General features: G+C 50.7%; 1 protein-coding gene across 2 annotated transcripts in view; it reads left to right on the top strand.

Annotated features, from left to right (window-relative positions):
• Window positions 1-1637: 1637 nt before the first annotated feature.
• RADIL (Rap associating with DIL domain) overlaps window positions 1638-24458 on the top strand; it is a 73835-nt gene continuing 51014 nt past the window's right edge. The window contains exons 1-2 of one of the 2 annotated variants that reach the window (XM_060282600.1): window positions 1638-1757; window positions 15421-15979. In XM_060282600.1, the coding sequence (XP_060138583.1) occupies window positions 15430-15979 (550 nt within the window). In that variant the 5' untranslated portion in view covers window positions 1638-1757; window positions 15421-15429. Of the gene's footprint in view, window positions 1758-15357; window positions 15980-24458 lie in introns of those variants that run through there. The other variant, XM_035132145.2, reaches the window with a different exon arrangement.

Genomic DNA, 24458 nt, shown 5'->3' with positions numbered 1-24458 from the left:
CCATAAATCACTACTGGGAAAACCTTAGCTTTAACTATACGGACCTTTGTAGGCAAGGTGATGTCTCTGCTTTTTAAGATGCTGTCTAGGTTTGTCATTCAGTAGCACCTTAAAGACCAACTAAGTTTTTATTTTGGTATGAGCTTTCGTGTGCATGCACGGCTACCTACCTGTAACTAGGTTTGTCATTGCTTTTCTCCCAAGAAGCAAGCGTCTTTTAATTTCGTGACTGCTGTCACCATCTGCAGTGATCCTTATTTTCATTGTAGACATGTTGGAGGGTATGGAGTTAGTGCTTTAAAAAAAGAAAAGAAAAGGAGAAAGAAGTGGTTAAGGGAAAACAAGAACTTCAAAGAAATAAGAGAGATGTGGGAAAAGGAGACAACAGGGCAGATAGATAGTCAAAGCTGTGGGGAAATGTGGGAGAAAGGTACGTTGAAAATGTTCTCCATAATAATAAAAGAAAATTATTATAAATTAGCTTGGAGATGGTATTTATGGTAACACCAGTCAGATTAAATCAAATGAAAAAAGGAATATTCGGTGTTATGTTGGAGGGGATTCCAGGAAACATAGAATTATGTTCATATGTGGTGGGGGTGTAAATATGTACATTTTTTTTGCAAAGGGTGTTTAAGGAGATAACAGAAATCACTGGGTTAAAGCCAGTACTCCCCCCCCCCCAAAATGTTTAGGGGTACTCTCATTTTGACTCAGGAAAATCACTATTTATATAGTTCAAATTGGGGAAAATAAATACTGTAAATGGTCAAAAGTACAAAGATTCACAAAATATTTAGGGGTATGCATACCCCTGCGTCCCTCCAGAAAAACAAACAAACCACTGGTTAAAGCTGACCAAGTCCAGAGGTAGCTCACAAATTTATTGACAGCTGCACGAATTATTATAGCTAGCAAGTAGAAGGGGCAAGCAGAGTATATAATGGAAGAATGGTATAAAGATGTGGGGTATATAGCTATTAATGATAAATTAGCATGTATCATTAAGGCAAGGTGGGGAATATGCAGGAGAAGTGATTTTGAGGCCATATGGAGGGTTCTGTAGAATTTCTACTGTTAAAACGGAAATGGGTCAAACCACTGCAAGAGGTGTTGAAATTTTGGGAGGTTGGATAGTTACAATGGAATGGTCTCGGTGGGGGTGTGTGCACATTTTTATTCTTATTGATTTATGATCAGTGCTTTTTTTCTTTCTGGGGGGGACGCCTACCCCTAAACGTTTTGTGAATCTTTGTCCTTTTGTCCATTTACAGTATTTATTTCCCCGGATCTGAAATATAAAACGAGTCAAAATGAGAGCACCCCTCAACATTTCTTTAGAAAACAAGCACTGCCTAGGGTAATTACTTTTGTCAAAATAAAAAAAAGAAAATAATGAAAAAGAAAAGAAAAGGGGAAAAAAGGTGCCGGGACTCACTATGAAGTTTGTTTCAGTAAGTGCCACGTTGCGAACAGTTTTGGAGGGCGGTACTGCGTACCTCCGAGTACCCCCAGAAACGCCTGCTCTTCCTAATCCCGGCTGCTCCGTCCGGCTCCTCCGCCCATCGGCCACCAGGTGGCGCCGCGACCCGCTCGGCTCCCGCCTCCGCTCGGGGCTCATCTCCGCCCCGGCGGCCGGGACGTGCGCTCGGACGGAGCGGGAGGGCGAAGGAGCCTCGGCCGGACTCTCCTCCGGAGACTTCCAGCTGCCAGGGCGCCCGACGCCCACGATGCCCCGCCGGGCGCCGCCGCGGGAGGTGAGTGGCTGGCTCGGGGCACTTCGGGATGCGCCCTGGAAGGTGGCACCGGAGTGGCACCGGAGTGGCGCCGGGAAGCCAGGAGCGCAAGGGCGAAACGGGGGGTGGGGGTGCTTGTTGCTGCCTGAGCGCAATCTGGGGGAGAAAGGGAGAGGGGCGGGGTGGGGATTCCAAGGAGGGGTTCCCCTCCTCGCCCCCCAAAAGAGAGAAAAACTGTTCCGAGCAATGGGTGCAAAGGAATTTAGGCTCGCAAGTGCGGACGTGCCAAGCGGAGGAGCCGCCGGAAAGTGGGGCAGGTTGACATAGAGACGGAGTTCGCGGCGTCCGCAAACACACGAGCGCGCCGCGCGCACGGTCGATCGGGTTGCGATACACTGTACTACCCCGCGGAGAGACACGCAAGCGCGGATCCCGAGATCCCAGCCAGGAACTGGGAAGGGAAGGGGTCAGGATCAGTGCCGGATTGATGTATAAGCTAAACAAGCTATAGCTCTCAGGGCCCCACTCTCTTGGGCTCCCCCTAAAAAAAAAAACTAAAGGGGAAAACTGGATGTACATTCCCAAAATATAAGATATAAAACAAATAAAATAAAACCTACACCCAGCAACAGTGTTTTGTGTTGTGTAGGTAATGGGCCCCACCTGTTAGCCTGCTCCCTAAAATATCACTGGTTTGCTCATTTCTATATATAGTGTGCCTACATAAAATATGTATTTTATGATAAAATAGGTGTTTTGTTATGTGCAAATGGCTTTAGATACCTATTATGTCCATAAATTGCCATATAGCATTTGTTGTTGACAAAGGACAGCTGGACATATCAAGGGCCCCATTACCTTCAGGAGCTGAGGGCCTCATCCAACCTAAATCTGGCCCTGGTCAGGATCCGTGTCCCGGACCCTTGAGATCGCTGAACTTGGGTTTTTAAAAAAGCTAAGTGCACTTTCATGGCCCTGATGTGGCCAGGAAGGAACAAGGACATAAGAAAAGGCTGGCTGCAGGATCAGGCCAGTGGCCAAATACTCCCAATGATGTAGCAATGTGCATAGACTGCCTCTGGAGCTGGAGGCTCCGCAAAAACAGGCTGGCCACTGGATCAGGTCAGTAGCCCAAGCAGTCCAGCATCCTGTCCTCTCAGTGGCCAAGCAGCTGCCTCTTCAGGGAAACCTGCAGCAAGCAGGATCCGAGCGCAAGCGCCCTCTTCTCCCATCCTGCTGCTTCTGAGTGTGGAGGCAGAGGAGAGCTGTTCTGACTATGTGGGCATCGAGAGCCCTCTCCTCCTCCTCCTCCTCCTCGTCGTCTTCCTCCATGGCAAGTGGCGCAAGGAGAGATGTTTCCTCCACCCACAAAAAGCGACAGGTTTGTGAGGGTGGAACCCGAGGTCGGTCGTTACCCCAGATTAATTAAGCAGCTAATAGAAGCACCGGACGGAGCGGCTCCAAAGGGGAGCTTGGCGAGTGCGGCTGACGTGCGAAAGGTCTGGATTCCGTAACAGACGCCTTGGCAGAGAGAATTTGGCCCCTGGCTTTCGACACTCAAAGTGTGTGTCTTTAGGACCCACCTTATTTTTACAGTTGGAAGTTTGTGGAATCACGTAATCATCAAGTTGGAAGGGACCCAGGAGGTCCTCTAGTCCAACCCCCTGCAATGCCCGGTACCACAGCTGATGGGTGCCCACCCAGCCTCTGCTTGAAAACCTCCAGCGAAGGAGAAGAGGCTTAGAGTCCACCGCTGAGTTGTCCTAAGGTGTTTTAATGCTGCAACCTGCCGTGGAACTTTAGGGTGAAGGGCGGGTGATCAATAATCAATAATGATACGGTACGAACAGCAACATGGGCGCCGGAGATGGGATCACAGGTCCCAGGGGACAGGGGCGGACTTTGTTAATATGGTGCCCTTGAGCGAGGACGAAATTTGACACCCTAAATATTTATTGGGGGCCCTCTCCCTTTCTGTTCTGCTCTGGCTGGCTATCAAGCGCTCTAGGTTCTGACTGCAGTAACTCAACCGCCCATCTGACTGGGGCCTAATTCTGAGTAGGAACCTGTATAAATATAGGTATTATTATTATTATTATTATTATTATTATTATTATTATTATTATGCACTCCCTTGGCTAGGCATCGTGTGCGGAGGAGGAAACGGTTCTTAAACCGCTCTGGGAACTGTAGCACTGGGAGGGGATGGTGCTATCCTGACCACAATCCTCAAGAGACACCCCAGGATTCTTGGGGACTGTTTAAAGTGGGGCTGCTCTGTTTCCAATGCATTGTGCCAACGTGGCCACAGATACCTCTCTAAAAGCCATTCTAATAGAGCAGGCGCGCACAGGCAGAACCGGCTGTTGTGTGGGGCATCGGGGGTGGGGCCTGCAAGCCCAGGAGTGGCGTTTGCAGCTGGATTAGTTGGGGGGGGTAGCGGGAGATATTTGGGGAAAGGCCCATGCCTTGCACACAGAATATTCCTGGTCCAGTCCCCGCTGACATCTCTGGGAGAGGATTCTCTCTCAAACGCTAGAGAGCTGCTGCCGGTCTGTGTGGACAGCACTGAGCCCGATGGAGCAATGTTCTGACTCTGCGTAAATCGGCCTCTCCGATGACTGCGGCACAGGGTGACCTACAGACGTCCGTCGAGGCAGACGGATCGGAAAGGTGAGCTGGCGACCTGGACGCAGAGAGGCTGAAATGGAGACGGGCCGAGAGGTGTGGGAATCAGGGGATGCGCCAGTGCACAAAGGGAGCTCCTTGGCAGCGGAGCAGAAATGGACACGCAGGGGAGGGACAGGGAGAGAGCGCAGGGAGGAATCATCCTTGCGAGGCACAAGAGGGAGGAAAACCACACACAAAGCGCCTGGGGTTTCGCAAACACAATTTCTCTCCCAGAGAATCCTGGGAACTGGAGTTTCTTAACGGATGCCTGCCATGGATGCTTCAGTTGAGATTCCTGCGTTTCAGGGGGCTGGGCTGGATGACCCTCGGGGTCCCTTCCAGTTCTACGATTATTCCGTGATTTTATCTTGTGGGGAATAGCTCTGCACTACAGCCCCCAGAATTCTTTGAGGGAAAGGATGTGCTTTGAATGGGCATCCAATGAAGCTGAGTGTTGGAAGATTCAGGACGGATAAAAGGAACTGTGGAACTCCCTGCTGCAGGAGGCAGTGACGGCCACTGTCTTGGATTAAAAGAGGAGAAATTCATAGAGGAGAGGGCTCGGCTCTGCCTCCACCGTCCTTCACACAATCCTGCTTCCGGGCTTCCCATGGCGGGCATCCGGCTGGCCCCTGTGAGAACGGGATGCTGGCCCAGGTGGGCCACTGGCCTGATCCTGCAGCTCTCCTTAGGTTCTTCTGTTTAAAGGGTTGCTGTGTCCAGAGGCGACCAGCTCAGCAGCTGACGGGAAGAGCCTGCCTCGTGTTTTCCATTCCCTCAGAAAGTGCAGCCAGGAAAAAAATAGCTGGCCGGCGAGTCGAGGCCCATCTGGTTGCTGTTGGTGACCAAGCCGGGCCTGGTGGCCGAAGCTGGGGCAGCTCCCAGGTGGACGGGGCCACGAACGAGGCTCTTTTTGCCATTTGCAGGATCTAAAACCATGCCCTAGGGAAGCAGTGGTCAACTGGACTCATGTGGGCTAATTCCCCACCCCCATATATTTCTATTTACAGCCCCGAAGGGTGTTATATCAAAATGGTGAGGAAGGATTGTGTGTGAGTGTTAAGGTCCGTGCAGCTCCCACTGTATGCAAAAGGAAGGCTTTTAAAAACGCTTGGTGTTACAGCAAGGCAGATATTCAACAGGTGAAGCTTCTTCACCTGCTGAATTTCTGCCCGACTCAGGCGCAGGAAGCCTCCAGCAACCTCAGTGGTTTCCCCCTGCCCCACTTCCTTTGTCTTTCTGTTTTTGAGGGCTTCCAGAAGATCGAGGGAGGCAAGGATGGAGGGAATATGGGACCCTCTGCTCCCAATATGGTGTTCCACCCCCTTTAGCGTTCTTGCCCTGCTGGGGCTGCCTGGGTTTCCCTGGGAAATGTTTGCAATATGTTCTGTGGCCACAGGGAGAAATCCCAGAGAAGCGTCAACTCACTGAGCTGCTTGGGGAGTTTCCATTTCCAGAGCTCTGTGTGATCAGCTAATTACGACAAAGTCATTATTGCTATAATAAAACCTTCATTAGGCATCCCATTGAGACCTGTGTGTTAGTGCCAGGAACACTAGCAAATGCCACAGAGTCGCCTTATTTGTCTTTCCACCGTAGAGCGAAAACTGCATTGCTGCTCCCGCCCCCCAACCCTCTTCCTGGGCTGGGGAAGCATTTGCAAGTCCTACGCGCTGAGTGATTTTTTAAGGAGCCAACGGCACATTTCAGGCACCAGCCCTGAGTTGAGCGGAAAAGGGGGAGAAATATTTTCAGGTTGCTATGTGCCCATATCTTTTAGGGATATGCTGTGGTCTAAACCACAGAGCCTAGGGCTTGCCGATCAGAAGGTCGGCGGTTCGAATCCCCGTGACAGGGTGAGCTCCAGTTGCTCGGTCCCAGCTCCTGCCAAACTAGCAGTTCGAAAGCATGTCAAAGTGCAAGTAGATAAATAGGTACCGCTACAGCGGGAAGGTAAACGGTGTTTCCATGTGCTGCTCTGGTGCGCCAGATGTGGCTTAGTCATGCTGGCCACAGGACCCGGAAGCTGTCTGCGGACAAACGCCAGCTCTCTTGGCCTATAGAGCGAGATGAGCGCCGCAACCCCAGAGTTGTCCGTGACTGGACCTAATGGTCAGGGGTCCCTTTACCTTTACCTTTATGTTGCCCATATCAGGATTGAAGGTTTGCAGGTGACTGGAAATTTATTTATTTATTGCATGAGATTTAGATGCCAATTGATTGTGTAAAAAAAGAAACCTCACAGTGGTTTACAGTAAGAAAAAAGCAAGTGTTGTTGTTGTTGTTGTTGTTGTTGTTGTTGTTGGCATGTGTCTGACAATGGAGTGAGCCAGTGTGATGTAGTGGTTAAGAGCTGTGAACTCGTAATCTGGGGAACCGGGTTCGCGTCTCCGCTCCTCCACATGCAGCTGCTGGGTGACCTTGGGCTAGTCACACTTCTCTGAAGTCTCTCAGCCTCACTCACCTCACAGAGTGTTTGTTGTGGGGGAGGAAGGGAAAGGAGAATGTGAGCCGCTTTGAGACTCCTTCAGGTAGTGATAAAGCGGGATATCAAATCCAAACTCTTCTTCTTCTTCCGGGGGTGAAGTCAAACTGCTGGGTTAGTAGCACCAAAGTGACCTCTCTGGGGCGCAAATCTGGGCAGTGTGCATGGAAGTCCTGGGATGCCCAGCTGATGAGGACCCCCCCCCCCAAGCCTCGCCAGTGTGCTCCAAAGGAAAGCGGAGCAAGACATTTGGCACCAGCTTGGCTGCAGGAGTTGCCGGAAGGAGGCGTGCAAGGCGCCATCCAATCGTCTTAGGGACTCCACTCTGGATTTGCATAGGGTTTCCTCCTCAGCCTTTTCGTCTCCCGATGGTATTCCACAAGGTAGCAGAGGTTTAGGGTCAGAGTTTTCCTTCTCCCAGGGGGGCTCCCTTCCCAGGCGGACGAGGCTCACCTGCCCCTCACTTCCCTCCACAGCAGGGGCAGAAACTGCCTTCTTGACGGTTGGACCCAGGGCCGGATTTAGGTTGGATGAGGCCCTAAGCTACTGAAGGTAAAGGTAAAGGGACCCCTGACCATTAGGTCCAGTCGTGACCGACTCTGGGGTTGCGCGCTCATCTCGCATTATTGGCCGAGGGAGCCAGCGTATAGCTTTCAGGTCATGTGGCCAGCATGACAAAGCCGCTTCTGGCAAATCAGAGCAGCACATGGAAACGCCGTTTACCTTCCCACTGTAGCAGTACCTATTTATCTACTTGCACTTTGACGTGCTTTCGAACTGCTAGGTTGGCAGGAGCTGGGACCAAGCAACAGGAGCTCACCCCGTCACAGGGATTCGAACCGCCGACCTTCTGATCAGCAAGCCCTAGGCTCAGTGGTTTAACCACAGCGCCACCTGGGTAATGGGGCCATTTATATGTCCAGCTGTCCTTTGTCAACAGCAAATGGTCGCTGCTTTTTTTGGGTAGAATATATGCTATACGGTATCTGAAGAAGTGTGCATGCACACGAAAGCTCATACCTATGACAAACTCAGTTGGTCTCTAAGGTGCTACTGGAAGGATTTTTTATTTTTATTTTGACTGCGTCAGACTAACACGGCTACCTACCTGTAACATATGCTATATGGTGATTTATGGACCTCATAGCTATCTCAAGCCATTTGCCCATGTTGCCCTGCAACCAGTCCATGCATAATGTAGCCACCCTATATATAGAGAGGAGCAAACCAGGGATATGTTAGGGAGCAGACTACCATAGCAGGCGGGGCCCATTACTTACATCACAGGAGCCTACACAACACAAAACACTGTTGCCATATGTAGGTTTTATTTTATTTGTTTTTTATCTTATATTTTGGAAATGTAGATCCAGTGTTTTTTTCTTTTAATTTTTTTGGGGTGTCCCCAAGAGAGTGGGGCCCTAAGCTAGAGCTTGTTTAGCTTATACGTAAATCCGGCACTGATCCTGTCCGCTCAATCTGCTGGAGCCTGTCTTTAATTGATCAGGCTGCAAATTAAAGTGGGAAACCTGCTCCTAGCTGGAATTTTCCTGGGCCTCTCGGAGGAGGCTATCCACAATTCGTTCTCTTGATGTTTTTGCACCCCCGAACCAACTGCTCTCTTGAGGCCTTCGTCGCCTAGCGCTCAGCTGGCCATTTAAGGGGAGCCATTTGCCAAAACAGGCCCGAGAAATTTCCCCTACCGAGACCTCATTGCAAAACCAGCTGAGGAACAAACGCTCCCTGGCCCCTCGCTCCACTTTCCACATGTACCACCCTTGGCTCAAAATCGCACCAGCCTGCAGGAAGCTAACCGTGTCGCTTGCTTGCAGCCGAGACATTTTCGGTTCTGCAATTTGCCACGTGTGTCTGGAGTTTCGCTGCCAGGGAGGCGATGTGCCGAAGGAGATCCTGAGAAGCAGGCAGGGCGGAGAGCCTGGCGCCAAGTGCTTTTGCCGGGTGCTGCAGTGAAATGCCCACCTTGGGGAGGGAGAAAGGCTGGGCATCTAAGCTTAGCCGCTGAAAGGGAAGCTTTGCTTTGGACCCTCTCTCTGCCCCACCTCCCTGCGCATTTCCTTTGCAGTTTTGGCACCCTCCTCTCTCCCACATTGCGGGGGCTGGAAGGCTCTCCTTCTCTCCAAGCTCTCCGCTGAAGGCATCTGAGGGGGGGCCAAAGTTTAATTGTCCCGATCCCTATCCTCTCCTCCCCCCCCCCCCGCCCAGGGCTGGCAATATGCAAAGGAGAAAGGGAAGATCTGGAGGGGCAAAGATCTTCCAACATATTCCAAATGCAAAAATTTAAGAAAATTAAAACCCACCCCATTTGTTCGTTTGCATGGCTCACGCCATCATTCCAGGTTTTGCTCAGGGTTGGGCAGTGGAACAGACTACAAACCCTCCAATATTTCTCCGCTGAAAATAGGGAAGTCCTATTCCATAATAATAACAGCAATAATTTTATTATTTATACCTTGCCCATCTGCATTAAAAATCTTCCCTTCAGATGTCTTTTGAAAGTTGTATAGTTATGTATCTTCTTGGCTCGGGGGTCGCATAACTCCATCAGGCATAGGCAAACTCGGCCCTCCAGATGTTTTGGGACTACAATTCCCATCATCCCTGACCACTGGTCCTGTTAGCTAGGGATGATGGAAGTTGTAGTCCCAAAACATCTGGAGGGCCGAGTTTGCCTATGCCTGCTCCATGCCCTCCAACATTTCTCCGATGAAAATAGGGATGTCCTAAGGTAAAGCGGGACATTCCGGGATCAAATCAGAAACCGGGATGGCTTCTGTAAATCCGGGGCTGTCCCTGGAAAATGGGGGCGCTTGGAGGGTCTGGGACCATAGCTCAGAGGCGGACTGGGCAAGTGACAGTATCTCATGGTAGAATTGGGAGAGACTCCCTTGCCTGAAATCCTGGAGAGCTGCTGCCAGCCAGTGTCGACAATATGGAGCAGCGGCCTGAAGAGGCGGCAGCTCCCTGTGTTCACAAGCCTGTCCGAAGAACAAGGGGACTTTGGCCCTGCTGGTTAAAGGACGGATGGATTTCCAGCGCTGCTTGCAGGTCTGCCCAGACAGCTCCTCTGCTGAGTAAAAAGCAAAATGGGTAGAGCTTCTCCTTTTTAAAAGAGAGCCAGACTATTTGGGTCCACCTAGCTCCTATCGCCTGCACTGACTGGCAGCAGTTCTCCTGGGTTTCACGCAGGGACTCTCTCAGAGCCCTACCTGGAGATGCCTGCATGGTTGAACCTGGGACCTTCCGCATGTAGCTCTGCTGTTGAGCTACTACAGCCCTTCCGCGTCCTGTGCTACAACTCCCGTGGCGGCAAGGCACGCTGCCTGGGGGCTGAAATCTGGCACAATCCGGGTGGCGCCTGCCCTTTGAAGATTTATTGGGGTGACAAGGGAAGGAGGGAAAGAGGTCACTGCTGGGCAGAGTGTAGGCAAAGTGGGACAGGAGCCAGCGAAGCGACGGCGGATGACGTCCCATCGCGGCGCTTAGAATAGAAAGCATTACTAGGTTTGAAGGTGACCTTGCTTCTTAGCCGTGCAGGGAGCGCTGCCTTTGGAGCTTTTCCAGGGCTAAAGTAGTAAAGCTGTTTGTGATAGCATGAGAGGAGGAGGGGGGGGTCCCTGGCACAGGTGACGGAGGAGGCAAGGAGCCTTTTAAGCCGCAGGAGGGGGAGGGACCAGGGAGACCCCCCGCCAGGCATCTGGGCTGACCCAGCCGCTAAAGTAAGGTTACCAGACGTCCCCGTTTCCCGGGGACAGTCCCCAGATTTACAATTCAGTCCCCTGACAAGATCTATCCATTCCGACTGAAGTTGAAAAGTCTCCCCGGACTCTTTGGGGAAAAAAATCTGGCAGCCTTACGCTAAGGTCCAGCACCAAGGGCCTTCTGGCGGTTCCCTCATTGCGAGAAGCCAAGTTGCAGGGAACTAGGCAGAGGGCCTTCTCGGTGGTGGGGCCTGCCCTGTGGAACGCCCTCCCACCAGATGTCAAAGAGGAAAACAACTACCAGACTTTTAGAAGACATCTGAAGGCAGCCCTGTTCAGGGAGGCTTTTAATGTTTAATAGATTATTGTGTTTTATTCTTCTGTTGGAAGCTGCCCAGAGTGGCTGGGGAGACCCGGCCAGATGGGCGGGGTATAAATAATAAATTATTATTATTATTATTATTATTATAAAGGTGTTTCCTTGAATGGGGTTGTTCTGGGTTCTTGCCCGGCCAAGCTGTCTGCAGTGCCAAAAAGAAGGCTCAGATTTACACAGAATTGGCCCGTGATGCTCTAGAGCACGGGTGTCAAACACAAGGCCTGGGGGCCTAATCCGGCCCGCCAGACCTCGTCATGTGGCCCGCGTAGCCGCCGCCGACAATATCCGCTGACAGTAGTTCTGGAGCCTGCGATTGGCCGAGGGTCAAAACCGGGGGCGGGGCTGCAGGCGGAGGCCGGGGCGCTGGCCAGGGAATTTCAATTTCGAATGAGGCTGAGGGAGGCGGTGGCACAGCGGCCAGATGGGGAAGTGAGATGCAGGAGGAGGAGGAAGCCCGCCGAGGAGGTAGGAAAGCCCTACAGGCGCCGCCGGCAAAGTTGGTGCCGGGACGGAGCAGCGCTGGATTTTTTTTTGGCGGGCTTTGCTGTTGTCTCCGAGAGCGAGTGAGGCGGCACTGGGGAGCCGCCACCCGCCGCTTCCCTTCCTCTCCTTGGCTGAATCCGGGAGGTGGGCGAGCGAGCGGGCGAAAGGGACGCGGAGTGAGCCTGAGGGGGAAGTAGGCGAAGCGCAACAGCCGCTCTCTTGATGGAGCCGGGTTTCTCTTCCCTCTTCCCCCGTTTTCTCCTCATAGACACTCGGGAGGGTGCCTGGCTTTTGCTCTGCCCCCCACCCCCGAGCCGCCCTTTGGCTTCTCAGTTCCGGCGGAGCTGCTCCCCGGGGGGCGGCCGGGAGGGAGGCGGCGACGACGGCAGAGGTTCCTGCTCTTCCCGCTCTGCCGCCGCCTCCTCTCAGCCCCTCGTGATGTAGGGCTCCAGATGGAGTCACCTCGCGGTTTGAGTAGGTGGGAGGGGAATTTGGGGGGGGGGTTTCAAGCCTCCTCTGCCTGCAGTCCCGGTAGGGAGAGGCGGCGGCGAAGACGACAACAGCGCGGGTGGGTTCCTGCCCCTCTCCAAAGCATGGGGTGGGTTGCAGCGTGTGGCATCCTGCCTAGCGGGGTTTGGGTGTGCGCAGGGCGGGAGAGGGAAGCCCTCTTTCCATCTGCAGGTTTTTAATCCCAGCAGTGGCTTTCTCCTTCCTGCCGAAGGTTTAGTTGAGCCCCCCCCCCCCCCCCGGAAGCCACCGATCCCCACATTTTGTTCAAATTTCCCTCGTTTACATCCCCTCCCACACACGCGCCACGACGCAGGAATGTGATCCGCATGGGGGCGGGAATGAGCTTACATTATTACAAAAAACAGTAATAATTGAATGTAGTGACAATAATTTATGATAATAAAGAGTGGACACATAGTCCTACAGACACAACCGGCCCTTTGAGGGTGACCAAACTGCTGATGCGGCCCCCGATGAATTTGAGTTTGACACCCCTGCTCTAGAGATATCTATTGAGGAGTGCAGGAACCTTCTTCAGCTTGAGGGCCTTATTTCTTTCTGCGCAGGCTTCTGGGGGCCAGTGGGTGGGCACGGCCCCACCTGAACAAGCTTCGCTGCTGGCAACCCATCCCATCTCCTCTCAGTCTCCTCTTTCCCAGGCCAAATGTACCCAATTCCCTCGACCATTCCTCATCAGGCTTGGTTTCCCGACCCTCGGTCATCTTGGTCTCCCCTCCTCTGAACACCTTCCAGTTTGTCGACATCCGTCTTAAATTGTGGCGCCCAGAACCAAACACAGGAGGACTCCAGGTGTGGTCTGACCGAGGCAGAACAGAGTGGATGATGGACTACGCGGAAATGGCAAAACTAACTGGGAAGCTCAGGAATCAGGAAGACGAGATCTCTAAAAAAGAATGGGAAAAGTTTATAATGTATATACAAGATTATTGTAAGCAGGTTAAAACACTGGCAGGATTTTAAACACACTTGTAATGTAGCAGTATGTATGGATAATTTAGAAAGAGAAAAATTGAAGTGATATGCCAGGCATGCTCAAAGTCTGTTTTGGGGGCCTAATTTTGCCCCCCGGCCAGTTTAATCCGGCCCCTGTGGCAGTTTATTTCTTGGGGTCAAATACTAAAAAGCTCAACAACAACAACTTCAATCCTAAAACAAAGCTCAACAACTTTGGTCGGTCCTCACGCATGTTCACTTCATCAAATCTGGCCCTCTTTGAAAACAGTTTGGGCACCCCTGCGATATGCAGTTGAAAACAGGATTAATAGAACCCATGGAAGGGATGGGGGAATATCGAGAGATTCAGAGCAATATTGAGTATGCACTTCCAGGTTTGCCGCATTTGCAACCCGAAATTATGTTACCCGATCAGGAAGACGAGATCTCTAAAAAAGAATGGGAAAAGTTTATAATGTATATACAAGATTATTGTAAGCAGGTTAAAACACTGGCAGGATTTTAAACACACTTGTAATGTAGCAGTATGTATGGATAATTTAGAAAGAGAAAAATTGTAGTGATATGCCAGGCATGCTCAAAGTCTGTTTTGGGGGCCTAATTTTGCCCCCCGGCCAGTTTAATCCGGCCCCTGTGGCAGTTTATTTCTTGGGGTCAAATACTAAAAAGCTCAACAACAACAACTTCAATCCTAAAACAAAGCTCAACAACTTTGGTCGGTCCTCACGCATGTTCACTTCATCAAATCTGGCCCTCTTTGAAAACAGTTTGGGCACCCCTGCGATATGCAGTTGAAAACAGGATTAATAGAACCCATGGAATGGATGGGGGAATATCGAGAGATTCAGAGCAATATTGAGTATGCACTTCCAGGTTTGCCGCATTTGCAACCCGAAATTACGTTACCCGATGGTAACGTTACCCGAGGTACCACTGTATTCAACGCACACAAAAAACCAGCGACAATTTGTTGTTGACAAAGGACAGCTGGACATATAAAGGGCCCCATTACCTTCAGTAGCTGAGGGCCTCATCAAGCCTAAATCCGGCCCTGCCCCCCCTAGTTTCTGTGATGCACCTAGCATGTTGCTAGACCTCATGAAAGCGGCTTGTCTGTTTGGCTTGCTCTGCCCTATCCTGAAAACCGGCTTTACGCTCATCGTAAAAAGTCACACTGATTCTTCTTTGTTAGATATTGGAAGGTGATGCCACAGAACGTGTATCCAGCATTAATATGCGAAGGAGTGAAAGGGAGAGCCTCTAAGACGGGATGCTCAGAAAAATCATGTCTCTTTCTTTCCCACCCACCCAGCTAGAGATATTCTGCTCGGCTGGGCCAAGCATTCCTGACGGGAGGAAATAATTTCATAGGAGTCCCAGATGGGTTGTATACTGTACACTGATTCATCGACCCGTCCAGAAATGCAGACTCCGCCCCACCTCTCTGCTCTTGGCGCCCAAAGAGTTGCAGAAGATGCTGGTCGCTTGCTTGAACGGATGCAGAGTCCATCTGGCACACAGGAGGTGCTCTTCTGAAGTTACACTGAGAATATGAGTTTCAAGGCTGGCCTAAGAAAGTGGCAATCCCTCCCAAAACAGAAAGACAACTTCCAAAACCAACAGGGGAGTGTGATAGCTCTGCTGCAGACGGAGGAATCAGAATGGAGCTTGGTTTGCATCAAAATAAATAAAAAAATCCTTCCAGTAGCACCTTAGAGAGCAACTAAGTTTGTCATTGGTATGAGCTTTCGTGTGCATGCACACTTCTTCAGATACACTTGGTTTGCATGTTCAAGATGAATAATAATAATAATAATAATTTATTTACTAGCTGGCCCGGCCACGCGTTGCTGTGGGTCATCCCTGTGATTCCCCCCACCCTGTCCCAATCCATGACGTATCCCACCCCTCCTCCCTCCAACCCCCTGGCTCATCCCTGTGTTTCGGTAGGAGACCCTTCCCTCTGTTTTCCCCAGGGAGTGTTGTCCCCTCCCCCTGTATCGCCATACATTGGCCCCTGCGCACGAACAACACTCGGGGAGTTTTGTCAAAATCTCAGGACGATCGGTCAAGCAGTTACGGAGAAAAGTGGAGCCCGCACTTTCATGATTTTTACATTTATATATATATAGATTTGAAAGATCATTGTAAGCAATTAACAACACTAGCAGGGTTGCCCGAAGACTTGTAATGAGAAATCCCCCCTTTCTATATTTATTTAAATTTTGAGGTATTTTGTGATGAGTTTTATTAGAACTGGAAAATATATAAAAAGAGGTGGGGGGGGGAGGAAGTCGATAGGCTCCGAAGAGCCAAAGAGGTAAAGTGGATAATAATGATGTGATTATATATGCTTAAATGGGAAATTAATAAAAATTATTTAAAGGGGGGGGTAATTTTCTCTTTGGGGATTTCTTCCTTTCTTCCAAGCCTGATGACCCTTCCTTTCTCCCGCTTCCGCAGCCTTGACCCATGACCGCCTCCGCCGCGATGTTCTACCGCTCGCCCTTGGCCATGTCGCCTCCGTCCAAAGGCAAGTTCAAGCGGCAGAGCCGGATCTTCTCCCAGGTCTTGCACCGGACTCTGAGCCACAAGGACCGGCTCTCTGTGGCTGCTTGCCCGGCAGAGGGCGGCGAGGACCCCTCTGAGCTCTCCACCCAGGCCACGGCCCCCGGGGTGCTCAAGATCTTCGGGGGCGCCGTCTGCACGGGGGCCCACTACAAGAGCGTCCTCGCCACGGCCAGCTCCAGCGCCCGGGAGCTGGCCAAGGAGGCCCTCGAACGCTATGGGCTGAGCCAGGTCAGCGCTGGGCGCTATGTCCTCTGCGATGTCGTCGGGACGTTCGGGGGCCCTGAGAGGCAGTGGCAGATGCATGGGCTGAGGGTCCTGGAGGACCACGAAAAGCCACTGCGGATCCAGGAGCTCTGGAAGCCGCGCGACGGATTCTCCCGGAGGCTGGAGCTCCGGAAGCGGGCGGAGGTGGAGGAGCTGGCCTCCAGGGACAAAGACACCGTCACGGCAGGTGAGGAAGAAGCCCCTGGGGTTATTAATGTTAGTAGTAGTAGTAATAGTAGTGGTGGTGGTAGGCTTCTGTGGTGCCAGGATGGAAGCAGGTCAATTCTGTGTCCAGGGTGGCTGTCCTACCAGCTCCATCTGGTACACCAGATGAGACCATACCCTCCAACGTTTGTCCGATGAATTAGGGACATCCTATTCAACAACAACAATTTTATTACAGTGGTACCTTGGCAGGTGCCGCTGTGGGTTAAACCACCGAGCCTAGGGCTTGCCAATCAGAAGGTTGGCAGTTCGAATCCCTGCGACGGGGTGAGCTCCCGTTGCTCGGTCCCAGCTCCTGCCCACCTAGCAGTTCGAAAGCATGTCAAAATGCAAGTAGATAAATAGGTACCGCTACAGCGGGAAGGTAAACGGCGTTTCCGTGTGCTGCTCTGGTTCGCCAGAAGCGGCTTTGTCATGCTGGCCACATGACCTGGAAGCTGTACGCCGGCTCCCTTGGCCAGTAATGCGAGATGAGCGCCACAACCCCAGAGTCGGTCACGACTGGACCTGATGGTCAGGGGTCCCTTTACCTTTACCTTGGTTCTCAAATGCCTTGGTATTCAAACAACTTTGAAGCTTAGCACTGCAAACCCGGAAGTAAGTGTTCCGATTTGCGAAGCTTTTTTGGAAGTGCTCTGTTCTGAGTGCCACACTTCTGTTTTGAGTGTTACGCTGAAGTCTGCCTGTTTTTGCTATTTGTTTTGCATTTTTGTTTTTGTGGCTCTTTTTGTTTTTGTGACTGTGTGGAACCCAGTTCAGCTACTGATTGATTGATTGTGTGACTGCAGTACATCGTTTATTGCTTTTGTTTTATGGATCCATGGTCTCGTTAGATAGTAAAATTCATGTTTAATTGCTGTTTTAGGGATTGTTTTTAAAAGTCGGGAACGGATTAATCCATTTTGCATTACTTTCTATGGGGAAGCGCATCTTGGTTTTGGAACAGACCTCCGGAATGGATTAAGTTTGAGAACCAAAGGCCACTGTATTTATATCTTGCCACCTCCTTGGGTAGAGAACTATTACTACTACTGTTATTAATGAAACTTATATATCACCCTTCAGCTGAAGCCTGCAGGCTGCTTTACAACACAAAACCACAACATTTCCAGGAAAGCCACAAGTCACATATTTGGGTCCAGCACAGAGCAGCCGTTGTTCTGTGTCTCCAGCTCCCAGCATCAGCCAGAAACCCACATAGTCCACTCTCTCATACACAGCCCAGCTTGGTCTCCATCTATGCAGAGACATTTCTATGGGGGGGAAACCCACATGCATGGGAAGATGGGCTGGGGAACCAGTTTGGGTCACAAACACCAGGGAGAACCACGGCCGCCGCTGGTCTCTTGCCTCCTTTCACATGCATTCAGTCTGCTTTGTTTTCACATTAATCTGCAATTATTTCTGTCTGTCTGTACAGAAATGCAAACTTTGGAAGAAAATGCATTGTGCAATGTGTATTTAAATAAGTATTAGAATCATAGAATCATAGAGTTGGAAGAGACCACAAGGGCCATCCAGTCCAACCCCCTGCCAAGTAGGAAACACCATCAAAGCATTCTTGACATATGGCTGTCAAGCCTCCGCTTAAAGACCTCCAAAGAAGGAGACTCCACCACACTCCTTGGTAGCAAATTCCACTGCCGAACAGCTCTTACTGTCAGGAAGTTCTTCCTAATGTTTAGGTGGAATCTTCTTTCTTACTAAACCTATCTTTGCACAAAGATGTGTTTTCCAAATGCACTTACTTGAGACCTTACTTGAGTAGAAGAGTATCCAAAGCATAATATTTGGCTGGCGGATGCAATGCTTTCCGATCTGTGAATTAACCCAGGTTTATGCGGATCAGGCCAATTCACAAAGATCTAATCCCTCCTGCACCCCTGGACTGGGCTCTCCTCCTTTGGTGCGTCTTCTAGGGGCTGCCACATTCCACCTTCCCAGGCATTTTCCTCCCACAACCACCGATGGCAAAGAGACCCCGGCCGCTTTCTGTACCTACAGCGAAAACACCACCTGTTCCTCCCCCCCCCCACTAAGATAATGAGTTTTCCTGTGGCCTGCCTGGCCCTTTTAGGTCATGAAGACCATGAACATATTTTCAGGAAACCAATCTGAGCAAACTCCCCGCCTGTTTTTATTGCTTTAGCAGGCAAGTGTAGCTCTGTGGCCAAGTTCTCTGTTGGCAATTGGAGTAATGCTTCTGCAGCTGCAGTGGGAAACGGGGCCTCGGATGGATCTGGCTTCGACGCACAGAAATAAGTGCATTTGCTTTTCCTTACATGAACAAGGCTGTTAGACATCACCCTTCGAAAATAATCAATCTATTGAGAATGGAACCTGAGCTTCTCCAAGGAGTTGGGGGGGGCAGCCTCTGTGCATGTGCAAAACGTAGACATTTGTAATGCCAGTGAGTATTTGGGCAAACCTGACTGGAGCAAAAATGAGTCCGTGGCCCATGTGCTTCTGGCTTGCCCTCTTCATAAAGATTTGAGGAGTGAGGTTATTAAAAGGTAAAGGTAAAGGGACCCCAACCCTCTATTATTGTCCATGCTGGGTCACTCAACCATTGCTCCTGCATCCTTTCTTTTAGCAGATCAAGATGATCAGGCGACAGCAAAAACTGCAAGGTTTTTAGCGGGGGCCATTGGTGGCGCTGTGGTTAAACCACTGAGCCTAGGGCTTGCTGATCAGAAGGTCGGCGGTTCGAATCCCTGTGACGGGGTGAGCTCCCGTTGCTTGGTCCCATCTCCTGCCAACCTAGCAGTTCAAAAGCACGTCAAAATGCAAGTAGATAAATAGGTACCGCTACAGCGGGAAGGTAAACGGCGTTTCCGTGTGCTGCTCTGGTTTGTCAAAAACGGCTTTGTCATGCTGGCCACATGACCTGGAAGCTGTACGCCGGCTCCCTCGGCCAATAATGCGAGATGAGCACGCAACCCCAGAGTCGGTCACAACTGGACCTAATGGTCAGGGGTCCCTTTACCTTTACCTTTTATTAGAATAAGATCTGTTACTTGGTTATTGATGTAAACCCCCAAAATGTTTTTTCCCTGTAGTTAAGTTTCCCCCTCTAATCTTCAGTACATTTTATTTTATTTTATTGCTATGGCTAGTGGCTGATGCAAATAAAGATTCTTATTCTATTCTAGTCTAAGTAGCAGCATACAGAATTGTTCTGTGCATAGCTAAACTGTGGGACTCCCTGCCGCAGGACGCAGTGATGGCCACCAACTTGGATGGCTTTGAAAGAGGATTGGACAAGTTCATGGAGAAGAGAGAACTATCGATGGCTCCTAGCTAGGATGGCTCTGCTCCACCTTCACGGTTGGAGGCAACCATGCTTCTGTTGCTGGAAACCACAGAAGGGGTTCTTCTGCTCTTGTGTTCGAATCCCGCATGCTGGTTTCCCACTGGGGCATCTAGTCGGCCACAGCGAGAATGTCACGGTCCGGTCGGCGGGCAGTTGAAGCCCTGGCTGAGGACGTCGGGACCAGAGGCAAGATGGTGGTGTAGAAGCAAGAACAGGTGCAGGGTTGAGGATCCAGCAGCAGGCAGAGGCGAAGGTCTGGGAGTCAAGGAGCAAAGCGTCGGCAAGGCAAGGGTCCAAGGAACAAGGCGGCAGCAAGGCAAGGGTCCAAGGAGCAAGAGGCCAGCGGCAACCAGGCAGGGATAGCGTTGCTGTGGCAAAGAGCTGAAGGGAAATGCTGAGCTTTTATCCCTCCCAGCTCCTGCCACCAGGTGCAGTGAGGTATCAAGTGGCCTCACCTGAGTGGTCACTCCTTGCCTCTCCAGCACAAGCTGAGGCAGGCCCCAGTCCTGCAAAGCACTACAGGCCCCAGAGCCTGACTCCTGCTCATACTCGTGACAGAGAACAGGATGCTGGACTAGATGGGCCAGTGGCCTGATCCAGAAGGCGTTTCTTACGTTCTTATGACTAGCAGCAGCTCTTGAGGGCTAAAGGCAGGGTACCCTCCCAAGGGCGTACCCACCGCGGGGCAGGGAGGGGCCGCTGCCCTACTCTAGAGGCAGGGCCGGTCGGGCAGCTGCGGGCAAGAGTGGCGCTGCCGGCGGGGCTGGTGGGCAGAGGCGGAGGACAGCCCAGCGGAGCGCGAGTTCGGCGCCCGCAGCAGTCTCTTGCGCCCGAGCCGTGCGGAGTCCACACAGCCGCGCTGTGTGGGAGGGGGCAAGGGCTGACGCTCCCGACGTTCGGGAGACCTTTGCGCATGCGCAAAGCGGGGCGCATGCGCACAGCGCGGCTGTGGACTCCGGCGGCCGCCGTGCAGGGCGCATGCGCACAGCGCGGCTGTGCTCAAAGGTCTCCCGAACGTCGGGAGTCGTTCAGCGCCTGAGACCGCTGCAGCAACGGAGCCTCGGATAGCTTCGCGGAGGCCGGGGCTTTGCTCCAGACCTCCGCGGAGGCCCCGATCCAAGCCTGGTTCCCTTCTCTCCCCCCCCCCCCCGCCCACCCCCAGACTTCCCTCTTCTCCTCTAGGCGGCCGCTGGTTTTCTCCCCTTCGCCGCCGTCGCTTCAGGTTTATTTTGATTTCACCTGGGCTCTGTAGCCCCGCCCACATTCCCACTTTGTGGCCCCTCCCCTCCCGTGCCTTGGCCCCGCCCCTTGCCCCCCCCTAGTTTTGATCCTGGGTACGCCCCTGTACCCTCCCAGTCCTACCTGGTGGGGATTGTACGTTTCCGAGCACAAGTGTTGGTGCTGACCTTCAAAGCCCTAAACGGCCTCGGCCCAGGATACCTGAAGGAGCGTCTCCACCTCCATTGTTCTGCCCGGACACCGAGGTTCAGCTCCGAGGGCCTTCTGGCGGTTCCCTCCCTGCGAGAAGCCAAGTTACAGGGAACCAGGCAGAGGGCCTTCTCGGTGGTGGCGCCCGCCCTGTGGAACGCCCTCCCTTCAGATGTCAAGGAAATAAACAACTCTCTGACTTTTAGAAGGCATCTCAAGGCAGCCCTGTTTAGGGAAGTTTTTAACGTGTGATGTTTTATTCTGTTTTTAATATCCTGTTAGGAGCCGGCCAGAGTGGCCAGGTGGGCGGGGTATAAATAATAAAATTATTATTATTATAATCAATGACAAATTATTATTATTGAACCTGGACCTCCCCCCCCCCTTTTTTTTCTTCCATGCTGTACCTCTGAGCTTTGGCACCGTGGTAGAGGCAGAAGAGCCGTTATTGCTTGGGCAACGACACTCCTCTACTCTTCCTCTCACCCTCTGGGATCAACGTTGCAGTTGCTAGATATAAGGAGCAGTCTTCTCAACAGGGCTTCAATGGGGAGGGAGGATAAGACCTTCTTGCACACGGGAAGGGGATTCCACTCCGGGAAGCTGATCTGTCAATTGAAGGGTGAGAGACTTAAGCTCATCTTTTCTCTTCTTACTGTTGCAGCAGGTGGGTGGAGGATAGAAGAAACAGGCTGGGGGGAGAGCTGATAAGCCGATTAGGATCAAGGCAGGCAGGCAGTATTGCTGCATTTTGCTGGAAGGTTGCAGATAGGGAACGAGCCCTGATGGGATGACCAGGAAGGGGGACCTTCGCCTTCCAGAAGACAGCCTAGGAATCATTCTTCAGCCTTAGGGAGGTGACAGATAAGCCAAAGATTGCAACTTGCCAGAAGCAGATCCCACCCCCCAGAATTCCTTGTTTATTTATTTCATTTTTAAATTTGCACGCCTCTTAAGTGTAGGAAAAATAACCCTCAAAGTGGTTTACAAAAAAAGATAAAACAATAAAATTATCCCCAAGAAATAATATAATTATCCCTAGGAAATAATAATAATATTAATAATAAGAATAATCTTTTTTATTTGTACCCTGCCCATCTGGCTGGGCTGCCCCAGCTACTCTGGGTGGCTTCCAACACGCACAATAATAATAATAATAAAACACCAAACATTAATAGTAACAATCAAATCCTATATAAAAAGTCACGATAACTTTAAAATAAACAACTTATACCAAATAAAGCAAGATGCAATAATTCATTAGAATCCAATAGTAAACAGTAAAATTAAACATCGGCAAATAATAATTAGTTTATACTTATCAATTGCAATAAAGAATTACTAATCTATAATCAATAAAAAACAGCAGATCTCAATGCGCAAAAGACCACAAAACATACAAAACCAAAAGATCAAGTTGAAAAACAAAGACAACTTATAAATTTATTTTTAAAAACTATCCCTGAACTCCTCTCTTCCCAGCTGCTTCTGCTGTTCTCAGAGTCATAGAATCATAGAATCATAGAGTTGGAGGAGACCACAAGGGCCATCCAGTCCAACCCCCTGCCAAGCAGGAAACACCATCAAAGCATTCCTGACAGATGGCTGTCAAGCCTCTGCTTAAAGACCTCTAAAGAAGGAGACTCCACCACACTCCTTGGTAGCAAATTCCACTGCTGAACAGCTCTTACTGTCAGGAAGTTCTTCCTAATGTTGAGGTGGAATCTTCTTTCTTGTAGTTTGAATCCATTGCTCCGTGTCCGCTTCTCTGGAGCAGCAGAAAACAATCTTACTCCCTCCTCCATATGACATCCTTTAATATATTTGAACATGGCTATCATATCACCCCTTAACCTTCTCTTCTCCAGGCTAAACATACCCAGCTCCCTAAGCCGTTCCTCATAAGGCATCGTTTCCAGGCCTTTGACCATTTTGGTTGCCCTCTGGGAGTCATTGTCTGGGAAAGGCTTCCCGGGGTTGGGGGGCTAGAGGGTTGGGGGGCTAGAGGGTTGGGGCAAGGCAGGCGGAAAAGCTGTTGCCGGCAGAAAGTCTCTCTCCTGTCAGCAATAGTTTCAAAACACGCGAAAAGTTAAAACACGAAAACAAGCTAAAACTCGCATCAACTTTCTAAGCACCTGGAGAGGCTTGTCTCAAAGAATGCAGCGAAGGTGCCTGCCTAGTGTCAATAGGCAGGGAGTTCCAAAGTTCCAAGCTTGGTTGGGAGTTTTTTGATACTGAAATCACAGTGCCAGGACTCAGTCTCAAAAGAGAAGGTCAAAGCCTGGGGGATGTGCTGAAGGAAACAGGGTGTCTCTGAGCCCAGGAATCTGCTCTCAGGACCAGAATTGAGCTCTCAGCCCTTCCACACACAAATCCACTCCTGGTTCTGCACCAAAACTTGGAATGGGAAACTTTTGGATGGAGGAATCTGACCGTCTTAGCCTCTCATTTTAGGAGTCTTCGTGTTTGCCACATTTCTGAATCGCTTTGCAAATTTTTGTTGAAAAGTCCCAGTGAGAATTCCCCATCATTTCAGTGTGCATTTATCCCCGTATGTTTTTTATTTATTATTTAATGTGTTTATAGCCCACCTTTCTCTCCCAGGCAGCTCGCAACGCTTAAAAACAGCATTATGGAATACAGAGTAACGAAACAATCTAGTTCAAAATGATACAGTGGTACAGTACCTTGGTTCCCGAAAGGCTTGGCTCCTGAACAAGTCGGCTGCCGAACGCCACAAACCCAGAAGTAAATCTTCGGGTTTGCAAGCATTTTTCTGGAAGCCGAACGTCCGTTTCAGCTGTCAGCATTATTTCTGAGGCCAATCAGCCCATCAGAAGCCCCTCCTCGGTTTGTGAACGTTTAGGAAGTTGAACAGACTTCCAGAACGGATTGGGTTTGGGAAGCAATGTACCATTGTAATTAAAACACATCTGAAGACATTTAGAGCCAGCCATTAAAGCACGGTTTCCTCTGAGAAGCAGCCCACTAGGTCAGCCTCATTTGCACCTTGTTGCACCAGGGGAAGGTCCTGGCCTGCTTGTGGAAGGATAACAGGGAGGGACCTCTCTTGGAGGGAATCCCACAATATGGGGGCAGCCACAGAAAAGTCCCTGTCTCATTTCACTCCCGACCATGCCTCTGATGATAGTGGGACCAAGGGAAGGTGTCCAGCAGTCTGGAAGGTGCAATCCTGCAACACCTGAAGGTCCACAGCCCCCCTCCTCCTCCTCCTAAGTTTTCCTCACTTTGGCAGCCCAATTTAGGACAGGGCGGGGAGTGGAGGCCTGGTGGTTGCTTCTATGTCACTTTGAGAATCAGGACCCTTTCCAAATCAGCCAGAGGTTTCCCTGTCTCCATAGCTGACTCCAAACGCTGGTGAATGTGTGTTTCGGGATTCAAGGACATCTGTTTTCCGAGAGCTCCTATGTTGTAGAACAGGCACGTCCAACAGGTAGATTGTGATCTACCAGTAGATCACTGGATGTCTGTGGTAGATCACTGCTAGATCACTGGCACCCCTAAAAAAAGCTCACCCAAAATTTTTCTCCTCCCTAAAAAAGCTGAACTATGACCTGATATGGAACAACTGATTGGTTCAAAATTGGGAAAGGAGTACGACAAGGTTGTATATTGTCTCCCTGCTTATTTAACTTATATGCAGAATTCATCATGCGAAAGGCTGGACTAGATGAATCCC

The sequence above is a fragment of the Zootoca vivipara genome, chromosome 14, assembly GCF_963506605.1.
Source record: "Zootoca vivipara chromosome 14, rZooViv1.1, whole genome shotgun sequence".
In the NCBI taxonomy this organism is placed as follows: Eukaryota; Metazoa; Chordata; class Lepidosauria; order Squamata; family Lacertidae; genus Zootoca; species Zootoca vivipara.
This window is presented reverse-complemented; position numbering and strand designations above follow the sequence as displayed.